Source organism: Channa argus, chromosome 20 (genome assembly GCF_033026475.1).
Source record: "Channa argus isolate prfri chromosome 20, Channa argus male v1.0, whole genome shotgun sequence".
In the NCBI taxonomy this organism is placed as follows: Eukaryota; Metazoa; Chordata; class Actinopteri; order Anabantiformes; family Channidae; genus Channa; species Channa argus.
This window is the reverse complement of record NC_090216.1, coordinates 11,585,461-11,607,667: the sequence shown is the minus strand read 5'-3', so window position 1 is coordinate 11,607,667 and position 22,207 is coordinate 11,585,461. Positions and strand designations below refer to the sequence as shown.

Here is a 22,207-nt window from a genome sequence, read left to right as displayed (position 1 = left end):
TTTTTGACCATTTTAAAAAATGACATATGATAACAAAAGAATGTAAAAGGCGATGCTGGATATCTACTCATATGTATTCAGTTGAGCTACTGTACTATAAACGTAAATGATGGTTGTGGTTATGTTACTAGCAGGCTCTTGCATATGGTGGACATAATAATGTAATTGACAAATAACATTAAATCCACCTGTTGCTCACAAACTCCTCTCACATACGCACCTGTTATTTGCATGTGGCTCTTCATGCAGGCACCAACAACGTTTGCATTCAATTTATTGTGATTTCTTTGTGCAGCCCGAGCAGACGTGACAGATGTTGCAAATAAGTGTTGAAAATAAAGTCGAAAATAAAAATTGATGCCTTTGTATAAAGAATTGGAAACTATCTTTTACCAAGCGCAACATAATCTTAGTTGATGTAAGAATTAAAAATAGATGGATGTAGACGATATCATTATCTGACACATGGTTTATCAGCTTCTTTGTTCACACTGATTGAGGTGTTTATGATTGTGCTTCATGGTGTATACGTATGAGACCGGTTTTGGAATCCTATTCCCAGCTATGTTAGCCACAGTCTTCTTGCATTTTTGAACAGACTCCTAAAGTGTCAGGGGGTTTCAAATGCCTGTGGTAGCCTTGCTCTAAGCAATATATCAGAGTCAAGGGCATACCTCCATAACCCCTGCTGAGAACCCCAACACCTCTTCCAGACACTCCAAAGCTGCCCCCTCACCCCACCCCCAGCCTTGACTTGGCATAGGCTATAAAAGTCAAGCGGAAGACGAACCCACTGCATCTTTAGTTTGGCTGAATTAAACAATTCTGAGCGTGGATTATTACCACAAGATGCCATCCAGGCCCAATTCTACAAGAATCCTGTCAGAGACCAATAAATCAGGTAAAAGCTTTTTTTGCAAAATCTAATGTAAGACGTCATATTGAAACTGAACATATTGAATTTGCTTTGTATACAACATTTTGTAGGCTGTTAGTACATTTTATTTTAGTATATTCTCATTTGTATATCTCAGTTGGTGACAGTTGTCAAAGGCATTAATTTAAGCTTATAATTGAATTAATGAATTCTGCTCATTTGCTTTATAATAATGTCAGCAAGAATGATATGGAATCAGTGAGAGAATATTACACAATTCTTTTTAAATAGTAGACTTTTAGAAATAAAGCAAAGAAAATGCACACTACCTTGATGTGTCATTTCAATGGATTGTCATAATTAGGTTTTATTTTCAGTATTTTCAAAATAGGACAGTGACAATTTGTCAATATATGTAATCAAGTTTGCAGTTTACAATAAATATAATACATGACACAGAAACTGAATTTGCTGTAATTCTCCTGTCATTAGACATGTCACTGTGTCATAGCTTTTGGACACAAAGGTTTGGTCAAATTAATAGTCTCATGATGTAAAAGAAAAATATATATAAATATATATTTATTTATTTGATACATTTCCTTGTCAAGTGTGTTTACCATCAGGACTGTTAGAGATTATTGTAAAGTGTTTGTGTGAAAAAGCAAACAACTCTTCACCTCCTTGCAGCTTAACCATTGGCCTTTACATTTCTAGGGAATACGATTAAACCCAACAAGAATGAAGAGAGTAATGCAGGTAATGCACTCTGTGTGTTTTCATGTCTTAGCCCATCCGTACTCTTTATGTCAGGCACATTTGTTTGTATTTAAACCTATTTTCTCTCCTTTAAGAAAACGTTTCCACTTATACGCCAGATATCCCAGAGCCAACGAGCAGAGCCGAGCTCCTAAAGTGTATGAAAAGATTTGATCTCAAAGGATTTTTTGTTGAGCTATGTTTTTTTCAATTTACAGTTTTTATACAAATCAAATTTACCATTGATTTCCTCCCATAGACTGGATAAATTTGTCTTTAGATGACAAGACAGCCAATAAGATGTTGTGGATTTCTGACAATGGCTCTGAGGTGCTTCGTAGAACTAAGGAGGTTTGCCCTGTTCTGGATAGACCAGAAAGATATGAGTACTCTCCACAGGTAAGCCAGAAAATTATAGTAATTTAGATACAGAATATCTGATAAAGGAAAAAAACAGTTTACTCTTTTCTTTACTTCTTTTTTTTTCTTCAAAGGTGTTGTGCAAAGAGGCGATTTGGAACATGAGGGCCTACTGGGAGGTGGAGTACTCCGGCTGGGTGGTAGTTGGAGTCACCTATGAAGGAACAGGAAGGAGGGCACATTCAGGCCCAAGCGGCATCGGAGATAACGAGGAGTCCTGGGGTCTATGTTGGTCAGGAAATTGTTACCAAATCTGGTATAATAGTTTAGACAGTGACATAAATGACATCCCATATGCCTCTACAATTGGAGTTTATGTCGACCAGCCTGCAGGAGTTATAAATTTTTATGCTGTTACTGGTGAGGGAACAGAGAGGGAGGTTAGGCTGTTGCATAAAGTTGAGACAGCTATTGGGAAGAAGATTTTTCCAGGTTTCTGGATTGGAGTGCAGTCCTCATGCAGAATACTGAGTAAAGTAGAATGAAACTAAAATGAACCATGTGTGTTGATGCTTGAGTGGGTATTCACATATTCCTGTGATTTGTATTTAAAATTCATATCGTTCACAGTTAATTAGAAATGCATCACTGTTGTTCTTCTCGTGGAAGTCAAATAATTTATTATTCTTAGAATTGAATTTTTTTTTCTAATATAGTATTGTGTTTATATATACTGTATGTATCAATCTACTGGGCAACAGCATATTGAGTATTTATGTACTGATAATAATATTTATTAATGTGTCATGTGACTGTATGAAATCTGATATAAAGTCTGTGTTTTAAACAATTCACTCTCCATATTTTTTTAGAGTTTACAGGTTAAACACACTTTTACCAAAACACTAACAATATCATGTAGATTTTCACATAATTGTAATTTTTTATTTTTTTGGCCTTTTGGCTTATCCCGTGAGTTCAGGGTCACCATCATTGTCTGCATGTTGATTTGGCTCAGTTTTTACAACGAATGCCCTTCCTGACGCAACCCTCCCCAGTTTCTACCGGGCTTGGACCATCACTGCAAAGCTTTGGATGGGAATGGGCTCAGTGTCTTGTCCAGAGACACTTCGACATACAGCCGGGAACGGGGACTGAGCAACTGACCCTGTGGTCCGTGGACAACTGCCTTTACCGACTGAGCTACAGCTTTAAAATGAACTACAAATCAATTAACTGCTGCTCATTTTTCCAATAGTGGTTGAAAGCCTTTGTGTGTTGCTATGAGGCAGCATACAGTGCCAAGTTTTCACAGCATCGATCGTCTCTAGATTTAGCTGCGTTAAGAAGAAGGATTGAGAATCACTCCCCACTTAAAGGGGTTTATGTGATATATGAGAGGCTGCAGCCTGAAGATCACTTTCCTGCTTTGACAGGTGGGCCTCAACTCCTGCTGCCTTCACACCTAAAGCATGAGCTTTACAGGAACTAAAATGGTGCACACCAACAAACACAAAACATACACACTTCTGGAGGCCCAGTGCATCACGTAACCTCATTTACTAAGTGCCAAGGGGAGCCAAGATGATTAACTGCACACATGATCCAGGCCAGTATTTCCTACGCTTTAACTGCTGTCAGTTCATTACATACAGTACTGCACATGAGGGTTGTGTCTGGCTCAGACAACAGTAACGATTTAACGCTGCACTCTTCAATAAGTCGATCAAAAGTGACTTAATTGTAATGAATGTTTTTTTTATTATGACAAGGGGCTTACTTACTGCAGACAGTCAGCAATGCCCTGCAAGGACCTACTTTTAATGTAATTTCTGGAAAAAATTATTACTAATTCAATCCCACAGTCATTTGTACTTTATGATCAAATGATGAAACTCAAATTATCTTTTGAAGTTAAGCTGTAATGGCTGTAAGGCTGTAAATGTAGGATGAGTGTACAGCCACAAAACCATTTACACAGTCTGCTAGCAGCTGTTTTAAGTAGTAAAAAATGATTTTATAATAGAAGAGACTGTACTTGAACACTGTAATTAATCAAATTGTACATCTTCTATCTTTCCAATTAATGTTTTACTTATGCTGTTTCATTTACAGTGAACTAATCTGAAACTTTAATCTCAATCATGGGGTCAAACTTTATATGTAATATTTTCCTATTGTAAATTACTAATGGGGGAATTGATGAATATTATTACACAGTAGACAGAGGTTGCCTAAGCTCATAAACACTTGCAACACACTTACTTACTTATGGGCTAGAGCCAGTACCAGTTGTCACTGGGCCAAAGGTGGGGTATACCCTGTAAAGGTCAGTCGATCAGTACACATCATCACTTTAAAAATAACTTGTAAACTAACATATAAATTTGAGTTCACTATCAACAATTCAAACAAACAAGTAATTAAAGAGTGTATGTGTGTATATATAACTGCTGACCATGATTTATGTTGGGTTTCCCTTGAAAATTGCAAGGTTTACAGCACAGTCACTTAAACCCATATGAAAACATTCATGGAGGACTAAAGCAAACAAAACCAGAGCTAATGATCCTCTCATTACTGCCAGAGTGCCAGGATCTTTCCTGTTTGCATCTGAAGTGTGACATGCTAGGCATGTGAATGTGTGGTAACTCTAAGCTTGTGTCATCAGCAAAGAGGTACAGGTTATATAAGTGACACATATAGCATAACAACAGACAGAGGACGGAGTTTTCCCCTCGACTAATGTGTGTGTGTGCACTGCTGTGCAACAATACAGACTCTGAAAGCAACTAAATGAAAACTTCATATGCAAATGTTCTGCAGCAAATACAGCAAACCAATGTCATTTCTGAAATTCTTGGTAAATTGATTTTGACAGTGAAAAATTAAACGTCAAATGTAAAATTTATCAGCAGTATTTTTTTAGGATAAAATCACACAATTCCTGAGCTTCATGTGAGCACTTGTGCGGTAGCTTGATGAGCTGTGTTGAGTATCTATTTCCATGGGCTCCTGTGATGTTACTACCATCTGGTCCAGCACCACCCTATCGATGATGTGCAGCACTCATCTGTTCTGACACTATTGGTCCCAGTTGATTTACTGTTATGTGGCTACTGGCCCACGTTCAAAACTGTCTTCAGTCTGGGCGGGAGAATCAGTTTCATGTTTCACTCAAAAACACACACACACACACACACACACACACACACACACACACACACACACACACACACACACACACACACACACACACACACACACACACACACACACACACACACACACACACACACACACACATACACTCTCATTTACCTTCGCTACCTCTGTAGTCTGTACAGATGCCATGACACATGGTGTTCTCCAGACATGATATTGTCATCTTCTGGTTTTTAACACCATAAGAACAAAACAGTTTAATTCCTAGTTTATTACAAAAGGCTTTTCTCTTTTTCCTGTTGTGTAATATAGGTTGTTTGTATCACAGCCACAATTAAAGGTTTTTATTTGTTGAAAAATTAAAATTTCTCTCCATTAATTTGATCCAAATTATCACAAAATTGTCTTCTGTTATTGTATACATTCATTGCATCCAAAACTCATCTTGCAAGCAAAATTATAGACAGATTACTCAAAGAACCTACCTGTGACTATCATGCAGACTGTTAATGGTATTGCATAAAACCACAAGTATCATATAAATGTTGAAAATGTTGTGACTGTAAAGCCTAACTGACCCCCAGTGGTAAGTGGAAAGTCTTTCTGCACAGATCAGTTATGAGCATTTTTGCCTTTTTTATTTTTCTGAAACACTCCACACTGGCAGAAAATGTGTGTGATCTGGAACATTATTTAGTAGCTCCATCTGCTGGCTACTTGTTGTCTGTACAATGCCCAAGGCAGAAATCATTATTACAAAATACATTTAATCAGCTGAAATGGAACAAACACTTCATAATGTGTTTACTTTTATGAAGGTTCGCTGAAAATAAGAAGACCAATTAAAATATAATGAATTTGTATGATATCATTCAGGGGGCCTGGTGGCTCGGTGGTAGCACATTGGGTTGGAAAAGAAAAGGCTAAAACACATGCCAAATAAATGAATGTTGTCCCATTCTTGTCTTATCAACCTCTTTCAACTTTTTTGAGATGTGTTGCTTTCATTAAATTCAAAATGAGCCAATATTTTCCATGAAATGGTAAAATATATCAGTTTTAACATCTGATATGTTGTTTATGTTCTATTGTAAATAAAATATGAGTTGATGAGATTTGCGCATCATTGCATTCTGTTTTTAATTACATTTTACACATCGTCCCAACCTTGGGACATTTGGGATTGTAGACAAGCAAATACAAATATTTCATTCATGTGATCTGCATTTTGTTTTGACTGAAGACTTGTGTAAAAACTGACAATGTTTGTATGTTTGTGAGAATAATACCTGTTCTTTGAGGTTAAGAGTCTTTTGCCAACATTTACCCATGGTCACAAAAGAACCACATTTCCCATGAGCCTTCAAACTAAGGCTCCTGCTTCTTGTGTGAGAGCGCACCACAGGTTGGGTGGGCATGCAGTTGTCAGTCAACAGGTTTGTAGTATGCTAAATGGGAGGGGACGTAAATGTCTGGAGGCAGACAGATTTGTCCCCTGTGAGAACTGGACATTCTGGGCATCTGAGGTCATGACTTTCCTGGTTAAAACCAAATGGCCTGGACAACTGAGACACTAATTATAAGACTGCATTATTATTAGTTGAGTGGTGAGCAATTGCTTGTGGGATTCTGGCTGTGATTGCAGTATAGTTGTATTTTACAGATGTAGGAGAACAACACTATATTTCCTGACACAGAATTAGGGAGTTTTTACTGCACCACTTACTTTATTTACTTTTAAATTCCGACACAATAACCAGGCTTGTAGACTGCTGTCCTGTGAGAATAATTTTACACTTGACTTTTCTCCTATCTTCCCGTTTCTTATCTGAGCACTTAAAATGCCTTTGATATCTTCCTCTTGTACAGAAATGCCAGCTCTCCAGAGGTATGTGTAGTGGCCTGCCGCTGCGAATCCGCATTCATGCTTCCTGTGAGTGCTTCTCTCTCTGTCTTGTGTTTGATATTATTTATTTCTAGGAACGCTCTAACTCCTTTCACCTCAAAGCACTGTACACCTGTTTTCCTACAGCTGGATTAGATGAGCACCATATTTCTCGTGTATTACATGAAAGTCGAGTGCATTGGAGATACTCCAGTTTCTATGTTGAGAATATTTGAAGAACTCCACAAGACGCTGACTCAGTGCAGCAGCAAACCTAAATAAAAGCCTGGCATATGGGGAGAATGTTTTAGCCTTAAAGTCTAGACCAACTAATTATAAGAAAATGTGATTATGTCTGTCTGATATTTAAATGCTACACTACACACCTTGTGTTACCACAAATGTTTTTTTAGCCTATAATACTTTATGTTTAGAGAAACATATTTAGCATTTAAGCTTTTTGTCCAGTTTTAAAAGAATTCCCTTCTCTTTTAACTCTAACATGCTATTTATGTTAATATGCACAAATTCAAGTTCAATATCAATATTGACATTGATTTCTTACAAATTTGTCTGATATGCAAAATCTGTTTGCAAGTAAAACATACATTTGTGCATGTTCATTCTCTTAATGGTTTGACCTTTATGTCGTCATAGAGATAGATCCAAATTCAAATAATGTAAAACGCAGAGCAGATGACAGGGGGACAGCTGTTTAATGTAAATTCCTATGTCACAAACCCACACAGAGTAAAAGATGGGGAAGTTGTCAAGGGCAGGGTGAGAAGGAGGGACACTGAAGAACACGAAAAAGAAGAAGGAGAAGAAGGGGGGGCAAAAAAGAAGGGGCTCACAGAGCCTGCACTGTTAGCGGGTAGAAAGGCAGTCTCACTGTCAACAGCCAGGCGTAGGTAGATCACCAGACAAACACTGCTGCTTCAGGTCAGAACAGAATGAAGGAGTGAGCAACAGAGAGGGAGATTCAAAGGTTCCAGCAGAGAAGAGAAGTAAAGCAGGAGACTGTTGTGACTGTTTGGGCAACAGGAGCTTGTGGTAGTCAAAAAAAGGGCAGCCAAGCTTGAGAGATGCAGTGAGAAAGTGTGCCAAGTGATGGAGCTCGAAGCAGCCAGCAGGCGAGCACGATTACTCAGGTAAGGCAATGTGGCATCTTTATTATGAGTCCTTACCCTGTGTAGTGTCTTGTGTACTTCTGATTAGTACTGAAATATTCAAACACAACTGTGGCAGAAACATGTAACAAAGTTAAACCAATGGTTCTGCCTATGATGCATTAAACAGAAAGGAAACTACTACAGTGTTGTAGCAGCGCCTGAAGAGACAGAGCATTGTAAAATATTAAACATAAATGTTGCCATTTGATGTACTGTACCAAAGCTTAAATGTAAATGTCATTTTCATGGCAGCTCTCAATTAAAAACATTATCTCAACACTTGACAAACAAGACAAGGCGAATAATATACGTTTTTACATGTTACAGCGCCATTCGGTCCTCTAAAGCATTGTTTTACTTATCAAGGTCAAATGTATTGTGAGTTATGTTATATGTTAAAAGGCACAGGAATGGCATGAACAAATGTTTTTGTTGATGAAAAAGGCGAATATTTTCCAGTGCATACATTCAACATGCTCAATGTCCACCTTCACATGATGCTCCAGAGTCCTCGGGCGCCACAAAGCGCACTCTGTGTGGTACACAGACCCACCATTTGTCCTCCTCTTCATCCCTCTTTAGCATTTTAAGTCTTCTCCTCCTCGAGCAAGTGACCCCCAGTGATTAAGAAGGAGATTTTCCAAATATTTCACAACACCCACATAACCCTTGTGGCAATGAGCATGTTAGTCTCTGCTCCCGTCTCCTACAAAGACCTGATTGTTTTCTCCCATTTACTCTGTGTCTCACTAGTGGAAGACTCTGGTTGATGCTGACATAGATGCTAAACCATGTCAAACCTCTGGGTCACCCACGAGTGCTTGTGGGGGCTCAGCGAAAGATCTTTCTCATGAGTTTTTGTCTCCAAGATCGTCTGATGAAAGTCAAGAATAAATGTACAGTTTAGATAAGCTGTGTAAATAAGCTTTGCTAAGGAAGTTACAGCAGGTGGAAGTTACACAAGCTGAGAATCTGTTGAAAATGGTTAACTTTAATACTTTTATTATGTTGCTTAACCTATCAGCATATTTACATAGATAAATATAAATGTGCAAATACAGTGCATACATACTGAAAACACATGCTTTACTTAAATAGTTTATCTTTATTTTATGAATAATTGTAATTTATATATGTTTTGATAATGTTAAACATACTTAGCCTAATTTCATTACAAACATCTCTTAGTTAAGAAATGCTCCTTTTTAAAATAAATGCAGTTAAATACTTTACATCATATGAAAGCAGAATAAAGACATTGTAGAAATAATATTTTATAGTGCTGTACTGTAAAAATAACATCAATTAACACTGCATTATGAGCAGTAGTTTAAAACATAGAACTAGGAATTTATAAACATAAATATGGTGTAACTTCTTGTGTACATATTTACTACCTGCAAAAAAACAAAAGACATTAATACTGCGTTGATTTAGCAACGTGTTGACTGACAACTACTGAAATCACAACTGGATAAAAGAATAAAGTAATTTTATTTTTATGCAGTTATAAGGTTTATTAAATGATTGTAGAGTGTAGAAAAAACAAACAGTATGGGGTCATCCAAGTGCCAGTGTAAGAAACATGCTACCATGTGACCTGAAGAGCCAAATGTGTTGATGAATCCTGGAGAGACACCTCTAATAAAATGAGCTTCAGCCCTCCTGTGTTGTCAACTCATCTTCATGGTTCCTCATTCTTCTACTTACTTATCTGTCCTCAGCCACTCGTGGCCGAAGTGCTGCAGTTTGGGACACATTCCAAATCCTGTCTCTCATACCAGCCCATCCCTGCTGCCAGATTGGTTTTCGCACTGTCCTGGGCCCCTCCCAGCTACCACGGCGACGCAGCTGTCACCTGTCAGTTTCATAGCGGGGATGCGTGCCGGCCTGTTACGGCTCAGAATAGAATTGTGGGAGAGTTTTTCTGGAAGTGGGACAGGGACAGGTCTCTGAGAGACAGTTGACTAAATGAAAACATCTCAACTATATGGGAATGTGGCATATGTTTGCTGGGAGATTACAGGCTGTTGTTCATGGGAGTGACTGATTTCTACAGAGAGAGAGTCTGGTTCACATTGTATTGGTAAGACCTCATGCAACCAGTCTCAGTTACAGTAGTTTATTCAAATGAAAAGGAAGACAGAGCTTCAAAATAACAAGTTACTGTTTTTCTTACTTGTTGTGTACAGTATGATGCGTGTTTATATTTTAGAGATTCGTACATGTGCTTATTTCATTTAATCTGATCTGAAAATGTTATTCCTATTACTTTTGTACCGTTGTGTGTTAACACAACAGTAATGAACAAATAATTTTATATGCATAAAGACACCTGTATAATATGACTACTAGTCTGTTGTTGTAAACAGTTGGACTAAGCTGTAGTTGAGCTTTAACACTGTAAAAATATTGTATCAGTATTAATGTAAATACTAATACATAGCCAGAGGCTGCTGAAATGTTCCTAAAATTCTGAGCAGTAAACATGTCTTTCTGTAGTCCAGATGTGACATTTACATCCAGCTTTGATTTTTATTCTTCTTACTGCTGTGCATCATCTTCTCATTCCCATATTCTTCCATTTTGTATCTAATGTTTTTCAATCATAAACATATATTTATGTGAATTCTGTTCTTTCCCTGCAGAATGGATGACCAGGACAGAGTAAGTCAAGCATCCAGTGTGGCAACCATATCTTATTTTCCTGTTAAGGTTGGTTTTCCTGTTTGCATGGTTATCTTGTCATTATTTGCACGCGTGGGCAGCTTATGTGGTCATTTGTAAGTAGTGTATACAAATGTACTATTCTCGCTGACTTCAACAGGAAAGCGATGGAAAAGTGCAAACATTTGGTAAAAGATGTCAGGCTGCAACAAGAGACCCCAACTGTCCTGTGGTCATTAGAGGATGGCTCAACAAAAAGGTAATATTCCACCCACATGTTTTTGTTTGTTTGTTTTGTTTGTTTTGTTTTTTTCATGACACCATTTCACATGTATGCAAATAGGTTAGGCAAAGATTAACCCCTAACTAATCTTTCTTCTGCAGGATAGCTCTGGATTGAAGTTATGGAAGAGAAGATGGTTTGTCCTCTCCAACTACTGTCTGTTTTACTATAAAGGTAATGAGCACAGCTTGCAGCCCAGAACTTTGACTGGATGAAACTCTTTCATGTGTCTGAATGTACAACAATGGTGTTCTTCTTTCGTTCCCTCCTGTTCTGTCCTTTATCAGACAGTAGAGAGGAGTCTGTGCTTGGCAGCATCCCTCTCCCCAGCTACAGAATTCTCTTCTGCACACCACGAGAATGCAAGAACAGAAAGTTCACTTTCAAGGTGTCTCCATTTTGTTATTTATTCAATATATGGTATTAATAGTAAGATGCATTAAAGCTAGATTATAGCTACAGAGATATGCGTACATTAAATGTAGGCAAATTGTGCTTCAGTATTTATTAAGTTCAGTGCCTTCAGTTTAATCTTACATGGACATTACACACTGTATTTGAAAACTATCTTTTCAATTTATGAGGGGATTAATTACAGTTTAACAATGTGAATAATGTCTGTAAAACAAGGTGGTGCACCAAGGAATGCGTTCTTATTTCTTCAGCGCTGACACTCAGGAGGACATGTTGGGCTGGGTCCGAGCCCTCAGTCAGTCTGCTGCAATGGAGCCAGAGAGCTCAATAAACAGGTGGGATTCTATTCACTGTGGACATGAGGTGCATTACAGTGTGTCAAAGATTTTACCGATTGCAAATGCTCTGTCTCTTCAGGCGCTGCTCAAGTTATCAGGATTTTACACAGATAGGGGGCAGCAGTGAATCAGTGAACTTCCCTAAATCCCCCTCTGATGGAGAGAGTACCGCTCAAAAACAGAGAAACATAAGCAGGACTCTGAGTGAACCAAGTCAGCTGACTGGCGGGAGAATGGGGACAGAGCAGAGGGGGAGGCGAAGTGTGCGTCAGAGAAACAGCAGGTTGTCAAGTCATCTCTGTGTGTAAATGACATATTTAAACTTCAGTGCACGGGAAACCCCCCCCAATAAAACAACTGCAGCTTAGGCATTTTATTATGTTTATTCTGATGTTTCATCAGCCCTTCAAACCGAACACCCAGCCCTCATGAATTCAGCAGCAGAAGAGTTTGTGGTCCAAACCAAGAGGAGGATTCTCTTCCTGGACAAAACACACCACCCATACAAACAGACATTATGGGAACAGGTTCCTCTACCTCCAGAGGTCAGCTGGGATCACGACCTCATACTCCAGTGGGAAGGGTTGACATTCGACCTCATGATGACCCGGTCATGGTCCCACAGACCCTCTACTATGCACCTGCCTCACCTAATTTGGAGTTCAAATCCACTCCTAATACTCCTGGCACAGAAAGGTGGCAAAATCTTAGCAAAGTAAGAACACATTTGGTTTTTTTGATACTTGAGGAAACTACATTAAAGTGGTTTCACAGCTAATATAGATCATATTATTGTATAAGTAGCTCTTTTTAAGAAAATCTGCAAATAATAACATGTCTCAGGTTCATATAAAATGTTCTGTTTACATTTCAGCCTGTGAAAGCAGTTGTAAGGTTTGATGTGGCTATGGAGGTCTATAGCTTTGAAAAGATAGTGATTTTATCACAGTTATCTCAAACTGGGCTTGATACTCCTCATTTCTAATGGGTAGCATTTGCTTCCTGCTGAGAGTGTGATGTCAAAAAGAAGAGGGCATTGAGAAGGTCTAATGCAGGGGTCACCAACATGGTGCCCGTGGGCCAAGTAGCCCGCAAGGACCACATGAGTAGCCCGCAGGACTGTTTTAAAAATAGCTCACCATAGCGCCACTTACCAATGAGCTGCATCAAATTTTTTTTTTGTTATTCTTTTTTAAATCACATTTGATAGTTATTGTAAGAAATCAGTAACATGACCCGTGTCTTCACATAGATGAATATCATTAATTTAATTAATTAATTAAAATACCATATAATTAATGAAACACAACGCATTAACGCAAATTTGTTATTTCAAAAGTGTCTATTAAACTGGTAGCTCTTTGCATTAATCGGTACCCAAGAAGTAGCTCTCAGTTTCAAAAAGGTTGGTGACCCCTGGTCTAATGCATGACCTAATGAAAGATGCAAGCAGAATGTAAAGAGCGAAGCAAAACAGTTTGTGTGCAGGGGGGACTCATTCAGAGTCTCCAGCTCAGAGTGTAGTTTTAATATTTCTGCTTTGTTGCAGCCTGCACCGGCATACGGCTCAGTCCAGCATCTCCCAAGTGGAAGAAGACCGTTGGCAAAGGTGAAGTTTCGGCAAAACATCTAGACTGGTGTGCGGCACCCATAAAATAAAGTGATAACAGCTCACTGTGGTTTAGTAAACCTGCTATAACTAATTGGTGACATTAATTGCATGTTTGATTTTAATGTCACATACAGTATTAATCTTATATGAATCTTATATGTTCCACAGTTTCTTTGCTTTTACTTTATTTTATGTGCATAATATCTGTTCCTTCAGAGCTACTCTACAGGGGCACATGCAGAGTTACTGCCCCCTTTGCCCCCTTCATCGAGAGCTGCACATGTTCCTCACCACCCACACCACCACCACCACCATCACCATCACCGCAGTCATTTATCTGTTTGTGTGCTACCGCCAGCTATGGTACAGCCCGTCTCTCTGCACTTTGTCTCCTTATGGTGTCTTGTGGGGTTCAAGTTTGAATCTGTCAGTGGTGTTGTGAGGTCACCTATGTTGTGTTTGTGTTGTAGAATTGTTTAACTTTGCAGGCTATTAACAAACAGGCTAACAGTGTTAGCAACAATATTTTTATGATCCCGTGATATTGACCTTTTTATTTTAATCTATATCTGTGTGTTCAGTCATGGTTGGTACGATATCACTATATTAATATTATGTTATAATAGAGCTACAAGAGTCAAACAAACAATAAAAAAGTAGATTTCAATATGTTTTTACTCCGATTCACGACTAAACTCATGGTGCATGGCACTGGTGTCTCTGTTGATCCCACTCTGAGAGCTGAAGCTTGTGCTTATTTGAGAGACAATTTCTGTGTCTTAACATTGAAGAAGCACTGAGAAAAAATAACAAATTACCATAAGAAATTTGTGATAAAAATCTAATACTGACAAATGCCGGTCAGGAACAAATAAAATACAAACAACACTATTTTAAGGAAAACTTTATTAACACTTTGTTGCTTCTCAGGCTCCAAAGCCTGACCCAAGGGAAACACCACCAGTAAGACCACTAGAAAGTGATGCAGATGTGAGTATTTACAACTCTTATGAATTAGCAGTAAATTAACAGACTGTTGAGCAGTAACATATCATGACATTGGATGTTTCCTTCTGAGTAGATATTACTATAATTATTGAATTTCCTTTTTCAGGCTGTGCTGACAAGGTTATGTGGTTGTGACAAGCTGCTACAGTCTCTGTCTGTAGAACTGGCCCAGCTGCAAATGGATAAGGTCAGTACCACAAAAGACTACAGTTTTAGTCTGTTTTCACAGTGAATGAACAATACATATACAATTTGCATTACACAGACTTTAGCCGCTCGTGTGTTTTACAGTTTTTTTGTTCACTAGCCCCCTTATTGCTAGAGAATCCCCGGTTCAAATCCACTTGCAGGCTGTGGCATGTTTGCATGTTCTTACTGTATCTGCAACGGTTTCCTGTCCAAACACATGCATGTTAGGTTAATTGGTGACTGTAATTGTACGTGTAAATATATGTTTATGTCGCTGTGTGCCAGCCTTGAGATAGACTGGCTACCTATTCAGGGTGTACCCAGCCTCTTACTCAATGACAGCTGGGATACGCTCCAACCTTCCTAATGACCGTGAACAGGATAAGCGGCTAAGATTATAAATGGATGGATGTGTACTGAAATGTTTGTTTTCTAACACTGCGTTGTAACAGTATTTATTCAGAAAATAGTTGCATATTCTGACTACTTTTTTTCTCTACTGCAGGACAGTGTCCAGTGTGCATTAGATGTGTCCCGACTGCAACTTGAAGAGTGGCAGTGCCAGGGGCCCCAAGTCCAAGAAGAAGCACTGACCCAAAAGGCTTTGCTCCAGGAAGAGCTGGTCACAATACGGGCCAGAATGTGCGATGTCTTACTGGTATGTAAAGATTTCACTTGCAGTGAACCCAGTAGAGACCAGTGGAATTACATATGTAGATCCACTGAATTTGAAACCTAATTGATTTTTTAGTATTTAAAGTCAGTGATCTTAGTTATATTGATAATAGGTTATTTGCTGCTTTTATCATCGATCTCTATATTTTAATTCAGGAAATAGAGCGGGTGTGGACTCAGTATGAGAGAATGGAGAGTGAACTGTCCGTTATCCGCTCACATCTTCAGCACATCTGTAACTTTGGAATGCCACAGGTACTTTATAAATTACAAAATATATAAAATATGTATTTTTGTTTTTATATATATATATATATATATGTATATATATATATGTATATATATATATATATATATATATATATATATATATATATATATATATATATATATATATATATATATATATATATATAAATACTATATACATACAATTTCTCATCAGGAGCAGTCTCAGGCTCAGAGAGAGCTGTGGATGATGGAGGACATCCTTTCTGGACTAAAGGTCAACAGGGACCATTTCCGCTTCCTGCTGGGATTACAAAGGCACCATGGTGAGCATCAGCTATACAGTAATGTTTAGTCTGCAGCTATTAGATGTGAAAACTCAAAGTACTGTATGACAACGGTATGTACAGCATTTCTTTTAGCATTTTGTCTTTATGTTGTTACCATTTAAAACATTTTTAAATTAGTAAAAATACAGCATTGCACTTTACTGTTTATTTCAAACCCTGGTTAATTAAGGCTAAAACCTATAGGTTTTATAGGTTTATAAGCTGTATTACCACAAAGCAGTGCTTTATAATAAAAAATAGCTCATTGTTTGATTTACCTTGTGTTTTGTATGAAATGCCTTGTATTTATATACAACAGGGTGTAAAGGAATGTTAGATATAAATATTTAATACAGTATAAATTCATGGATGAATTGATGACTATAGCAAAACTTTCAGGATGGCAAAATGAATACGGTAAAAGAACTTGTTATCATCATAAATAGCAAGCCTTTGATTACGAAGGAGCTTCGTCTCCCCACATAGGAGTTGATTGAAACACAACTTTGGAGTAAACTAGAAAGTCAATCTCAATATAGGAATTTAAAATCTAATTAATAAAAAGGCATTTTGGTTTTAAAGTCGTGGACAAATACATCTTGCTTCTATTTGGGGCTTTCAATGTGTAAAGTTCCCTGGATGTTGATCAAGGACAGAAAACCTGACAATAGATGAACAGTGTCAACACCGTAACCTTTTCTGTTTCGCCCTCAGTGTTTCATCAGCATCCTGAATCCACTGGCTCGCCCACAGAGAGGCTGCAGAGTGGACTGCCAATGGTACAACTCCTGTCCATTGTTGCTTTGTCAGTGACCCCTGACGTATGCTTATGAACAAACATGAAATTGTCCACTGCAGACAAAGGTTAACTCAATCTGCTGGCATTTGCTGACAAGAGCTTTGTGTTTGCTTACAGTGCACCACAGGGTTTTAATTAATCTGTGACTTAGATCTTTGGAACATGAAACAATAATGGCAGTATAACATTTTCAGTTTCAATAATTTGGATTTTATATGTCCATATTATTTTAAGACAGACACTTATAAGTTGGTAGAACTACAATAGTTTCTACCAATAAGGCTTCTTTAATTTTATCAATACTCAAGTAAAAGTGGAAGTATTTGCCTAAAGAATATACTCCAAGTCTCCAAGTACCACAAATGCTTTACATTTAACTTAAATGCAGAAGTACTCCTCTAAGAAAACAGTGTATTTCAAATAGTACAGAATTTGATTTTGATAATAAAAGTATACAAGTCTATTCCAAATTAATTCAAAAACTTAATGTAATAATAACTTAATTTAACAATGTATGTTTTGATATGTGGTTAATCCCCCCCCCACACACACACACAAAAGGAAAGTAGCCTAAATTGACATGCTGCAGTAAAGTACAGTAAAGTAAGTGCTAAGATACAGAATGTGAGTGTACTGTACTTAGTTACTTATCACTTATGCTTATGATCATGATCTCTGCAGGACATTGAGCAAGAACCTCCAGTTCGTCCACCACTGCCCCAAGAGTTACAGGAAAGCCACCATAGCAGGGAGAAGGGCTATGGTTATACAGAGTCGCCATATGAGGTGTGAAATATTGACATTGTCAGTGATTAGCATTTTCAAGTTATTTATTTACTTATTATTTTTCTCTCTGCTTATGTTTCAGGGAATCTACAGCCACCCAGTTGATGCTGCACACAGAAAAGGGAGCAGCCAAGCTGACCTCCTTAATGTGAAAGCACACAAAGATGCATCTGGTTTGCACAGATATATCTCAATTCAAATACAATTAATGGCCAGCTAATTTCTTGCACATCTTAATATACAGCTTTAATAGGTATTTTTTTCAAAAAGTTAAGTTATTTTTGTCAATGCTCATTGGTTTTCTCTTGTCTCCCACCTTTATATTTCCAATTTTAACTCCATTTTTCTTTCTCCCTGTCACTCACTCCTGCCACACATCATCTCATCCTCTCTCTATCCTCTTCCTCTTCTTTCACATATTTCATTTAATCTTTAGAATCTCAGTCTGGTTCAAAGTGGATCCCATCAGAAACAATGAACCAATCAACCAAGGTTTGATATTTCATAATTTCCCGTTTGCTAGTTAGCAAAACCTGGATGAATGCAGTGTGATCCAAATTGCTCCAAATATAGAAACAGTCAAAGCAGATTTTTTTTTTTTCTTCATTGCAATCGCAGCCAAATTCCAATTCTTTGATTCTCTCATCTGCCTCACAATTAGGGCATGTTGCTGTGCCTGTTACAGACGAGAGGGGGGAGCAGAGGCTTGTGTTTCAGTACAGAAGCTTAGTCTACAACCCAGCCCCCCACATGCTCACTCACATACAAATAAGATATACAATGACACTCTGTACAGTTAGATGCAAACGCATAATTCATAATATGTAGCACTGTTTTTACATGCACATGCATGTGATGGATTCTGTTTCATGCTTTAAATATTTTATATTTTATATATTAATGCATGTTGCTGAGGTGCAGAACTCAAGAAAGACTAATATTCTAAACAGCCTATTTTTTTCTAGAAGATAAAGATGAGTGAAGAGGAGCAAATTGAGAGGATGAAGAAGAATCAAGAGAGGTTGATTAATAAGAAGAAATCTTGCTTGTCTGCTTCAGGTTCTCAAACCCAAAGTCAGAATTCAGAAACACGAGAGGAGGTTTGACAAATCACTAATCAGTATAAGAAGCTGAATCACTGCATTATAATTTATACCAACATACAGTATACACAGTAAACTTAATACACCTAATAATAATTAACCTACCCTGGTGTTTTTCAGGCCCCCTTTCCTCTAAGGGTGACTCGAGTTGTTACAGCTGTACTGCCATCCTCTCTTGTGGCCAGACGGGTTTCTGTTGAGGATCCCCCCGCGGAACTTGATACTGTACTTCCTGAGCAGATCCCCCCTGAGATGCACCAAAGACTGGATGAGCAGAGTAAAATGCTAAAAAAGTCACCTCGGCGTCTGCTGCTGCTAGACAACCCTGATCAGACCAGGTCGTCAGTAGAGACCCATCAGGATCAGCTTGTTAAAAAGACAAGTAGAGAACAGCACCAGGGAGTATTGAGGTCCTCAAAGAAGGAGCTGCAACCAGATGCGAGCAGAGCTGAAGTCACAGAGAACTCGAGGCATCAAGTTCTACACCAAGCAGGCTTAGGAAATGGGACTGCAAGTTCTGACAGCACGGTAAGAAAGAATGATGTGAAATAAAAATCAAACTGTCCCATGATCAAAGCACTGCACACTCAGACAAGTGAAACCACATCATAAATGTTCAGTTTAGCTTCAGTATAACAAAACCTCATCACCTCATGTAAAATAACATTAATCTCTAGTAACAATTATTAGACATATTTCTTTGCTCTTCTTCTGGCCTCACTAAACCTCATTGTATTGAAGTACTAATTCTTCCTCTTGTCCCAAACTGATTAAAGTGACAAAATACTGTAAGTCTTTGTCATCACATCAAATAAATGTTACATAATACATATAATATATAATATATATTTCTATTGTTTGCTAAAAGTTATTAAAACACATGTCCATAATGTTATTCTATAAAGTAATTTTACAAATACAATTAGAGCAATTAGTTGCCCAAGACATCTACCTCCCTGTCAGATCTCCAATGAATAAATTAAAGAATTCAAATAGTCTTGTTTGAGGTTTGAATTAAATTACTAAGTTCATTGTGATATACTTTCTAATGTGAAATTGCTTGAACAGGCGGAGGAACAGCCCTCTGTCCCCATGATTCCTGACACGGACACTGACTTCTGTCTGACTCCTGAGCAGCGAGAGGCCAAACTCCGCCGGGTGGAACGAATACGTGAGAGAGTCATAAGGAGGTGGGATTCTTGGTAACATGGTCATATTCAAATGTTTCTTTCTAAGGTAGATGAATGTCTCAACAAATTGTATTTCTGTCTATCTATCTATGTATGTATCTATCAGCGCAGTCAGAGAGAGCGCTACACACAATCAACTCCCAAACATGGGGGAGCGGCAGGAAGTTCACCAGGCGTCCCCTGACACGTCAAAAAAACAAAAAAATAAACCAGGTATCTTTTAAATTCGTTAACAGAAAACTAGGTAATAAAGGAGTGTAACTGAGATCGACTATCTAAATGAGGCTATTATCCATTTAGATTTTTTTTACTCAGGAAAATTAGACTTTAATGACCATGAGACATCAAGGAATTAAAGATAATTTTAGAGTATCTCCTACTGACATACTTCTGGATACATTTATTGATAGATTCTTGTATTTTTCTGCTTTCAGACCATGAGTTATATAGTGGCTGGGGAAAATGTGCAGATATCATCAGACGTCCTGCAGAAGTTCAGCTTCCGAGTGAACTATCACAGAAAGAAAATGAAAGAGATAAACAAGTGAAAAAATCTAAAAGTCAAGAAAAGTTTGGGAACAAAACACAGCACAAAGATCACAGTGGGAGAAAAGGGGTTGCCAAAATTAAAAGCAAGCGGCCAGATTCACCATATCATATCTCTTCTATGACCGTCTACCAGAAAGATAGAGGCAAGGGGTTTACAAGCTGCAAAGATGATGAGGAAAAAAAGCTTGAAAAACCTGCTCTTGCTTCTGATGAAAATGACTTTTCATCCTCCGATCTGAGAACCAAGTGGTTCCTCTCCACCAACCAGTGGCAAGGGTTCATACCTTTGCAAATCCCTGGTATAGACTCACTGTGCAATGAAGAAACATCTGATATGGATAATCAACTAGCTTTCTCTGACGATGTGACCGATTCCACCGAAATGTCTTCCACAGTGAGTGAAAGCTTAGAGAAAATGAAAAAGAACCACTCACTATTCTATAAAATTGCATGTGATATCAATATCTCAGACACCGATATAGCAAAGAGTGATGGGAATACAAATGTTCAAATGTCATCTAAGCCAGAAGAGGAAGAAAAACTGTTCATCACAGAATCTGCACCAGATAATGACACCAGTAATGCTGGGAGATCTTCAAACCAAGGCAGCAAAGACATCAGCACACTTTTGTCATCAGATGCTAATGGAAACAGCCACTTGACTGATAACAAGCTCCAACATTTAAAACTAGAATCACAGGACAAAGCAGTGTTAAATACCTCAGCCAGTCCAGCAAAAGAGATGCATGTTTATGAAGAGGTCCGACAAGAAAAAATTGAATGTACCTCCAGGCATGAGTTAAAAGTCAAAGAAAGTAACCATGGAGCTTCTGCTGAGGATACTGATTGTGATCAGGCTCTGGAGGAATGTGCAAGGACAAGAGAAGAACAAAGTGGCATGAAAGACTCAGAAGACAGGAAGGTGGACAAAGAGAGAGCTGAAGATATGAGGAAAACTAGTAGTTCAAATGAGGAGAACGAAGACACAATCCAAGCAGGAGGCGATGGCAACTCCATCAGTCCATCCAGCTCCATGTACAAGACAGGAAGTTTAAGTGAGAGAGCCTCTATTGGGAAAGCACGAGTAACAGTGTTGAGGACAAGTTTGTAGACGGAAGAACAGAGAAAGGCTTAAGGAACTTAAATTAATGAACTTGGGAAAGACATGACCATGTGGCAAGGAAAAATGCCTGAGAAGGACATGAGGTGGTTGAAGGGATTTGGACCTAATTTTGAGTCAAAATGGTCAAATGGGAACATACAAAAAAGACATATACGTTGGTAAACTAGTACATTTCCATAATCATTATATGTAGTCTAAAATGGAAGCAGATAAAACTGAAGGACTTAAGAAAATTACATGAAAACAACAATTATGTTTGTAAGTATAATGTTGTTCTGGGACTTGGTAAACACAAAATATTATATGCTAAGTTACAGTCAAATATATGCCCAGTGTTTGGGATTAACGCTATCATTCCTCTTTAAATGTGCATCTAACAAAAATCTGACATTATACATGATGGCTGCTTTTGGGTGGCAATATAACCCCTTTATTCTCACTGTAACAAGATGTGTTTTGCATTGAAAATATCCTGATTAATAAACATGCTGTGTGCTAATCATCCAGGTGCCAATTGGTACATTTACTGTACATGTGTGAGATATGTTCAAGAAACGCATTTAGGTTTTGCTCTAATTTCATACATCCTTTTATTTTCCTCAATGAAGGTCCCCTGGGTGCTCTGGGGCTGCTCTCTGACTAGACTCATGCACAACTACATGGAGCCACTGAAAATGCCTTTGTCACTTTAAATCC

The 22,207-nt window shown here is 38.1% G+C and overlaps 2 protein-coding genes across 6 annotated transcripts; both read left to right on the top strand.

The window, feature by feature from the left end:
• The first annotated feature begins 804 nt into the window (after window positions 1-804).
• LOC137105816 (tripartite motif-containing protein 16-like protein) lies at window positions 805-2,773 on the top strand. The gene is made up of 5 exons (XM_067488438.1): window positions 805-901; window positions 1,595-1,636; window positions 1,732-1,794; window positions 1,896-2,035; window positions 2,131-2,773. Exons 1-5 carry the CDS (start codon window positions 850-852, stop codon window positions 2,539-2,541), a joined length of 708 nt encoding a protein of 235 aa, XP_067344539.1. The 5' UTR covers window positions 805-849; the 3' UTR covers window positions 2,542-2,773.
• A 5,103-nt stretch (window positions 2,774-7,876) lies between these two features.
• si:ch211-234p6.5 (pleckstrin homology domain-containing family A member 4) lies at window positions 7,877-22,015 on the top strand. Of its 5 annotated transcripts, XM_067488056.1 has the most exons (25): window positions 7,882-8,197; window positions 8,972-9,114; window positions 10,867-10,933; window positions 11,046-11,144; window positions 11,270-11,342; window positions 11,456-11,556; window positions 11,799-11,917; window positions 12,000-12,203; window positions 12,323-12,635; window positions 13,470-13,529; window positions 13,749-13,895; window positions 14,463-14,522; window positions 14,647-14,727; window positions 15,235-15,387; window positions 15,561-15,659; window positions 15,850-15,958; window positions 16,676-16,740; window positions 17,442-17,546; window positions 17,629-17,719; window positions 17,983-18,038; window positions 18,512-18,646; window positions 18,770-19,177; window positions 19,718-19,839; window positions 19,946-20,052; window positions 20,274-22,015. In XM_067488056.1, exons 3-25 carry the CDS (start codon window positions 10,868-10,870, stop codon window positions 21,497-21,499), a joined length of 3,999 nt encoding a protein of 1,332 aa, XP_067344157.1. In that variant the 5' UTR covers window positions 7,882-8,197; window positions 8,972-9,114; window position 10,867; the 3' UTR covers window positions 21,500-22,015. The 5 variants fall into 5 exon arrangements, with proteins under 5 accessions (XP_067344159.1, XP_067344158.1, XP_067344154.1 ...); XM_067488058.1 differs by lacking the exon at window positions 8,972-9,114 and having other exon boundaries at window positions 7,877-8,197; window positions 19,951-20,052; window positions 20,274-20,409; XM_067488053.1 differs by lacking the exon at window positions 8,972-9,114 and having other exon boundaries at window positions 7,881-8,197.
• The last annotated feature ends 192 nt before the right edge of the window (window positions 22,016-22,207 follow it).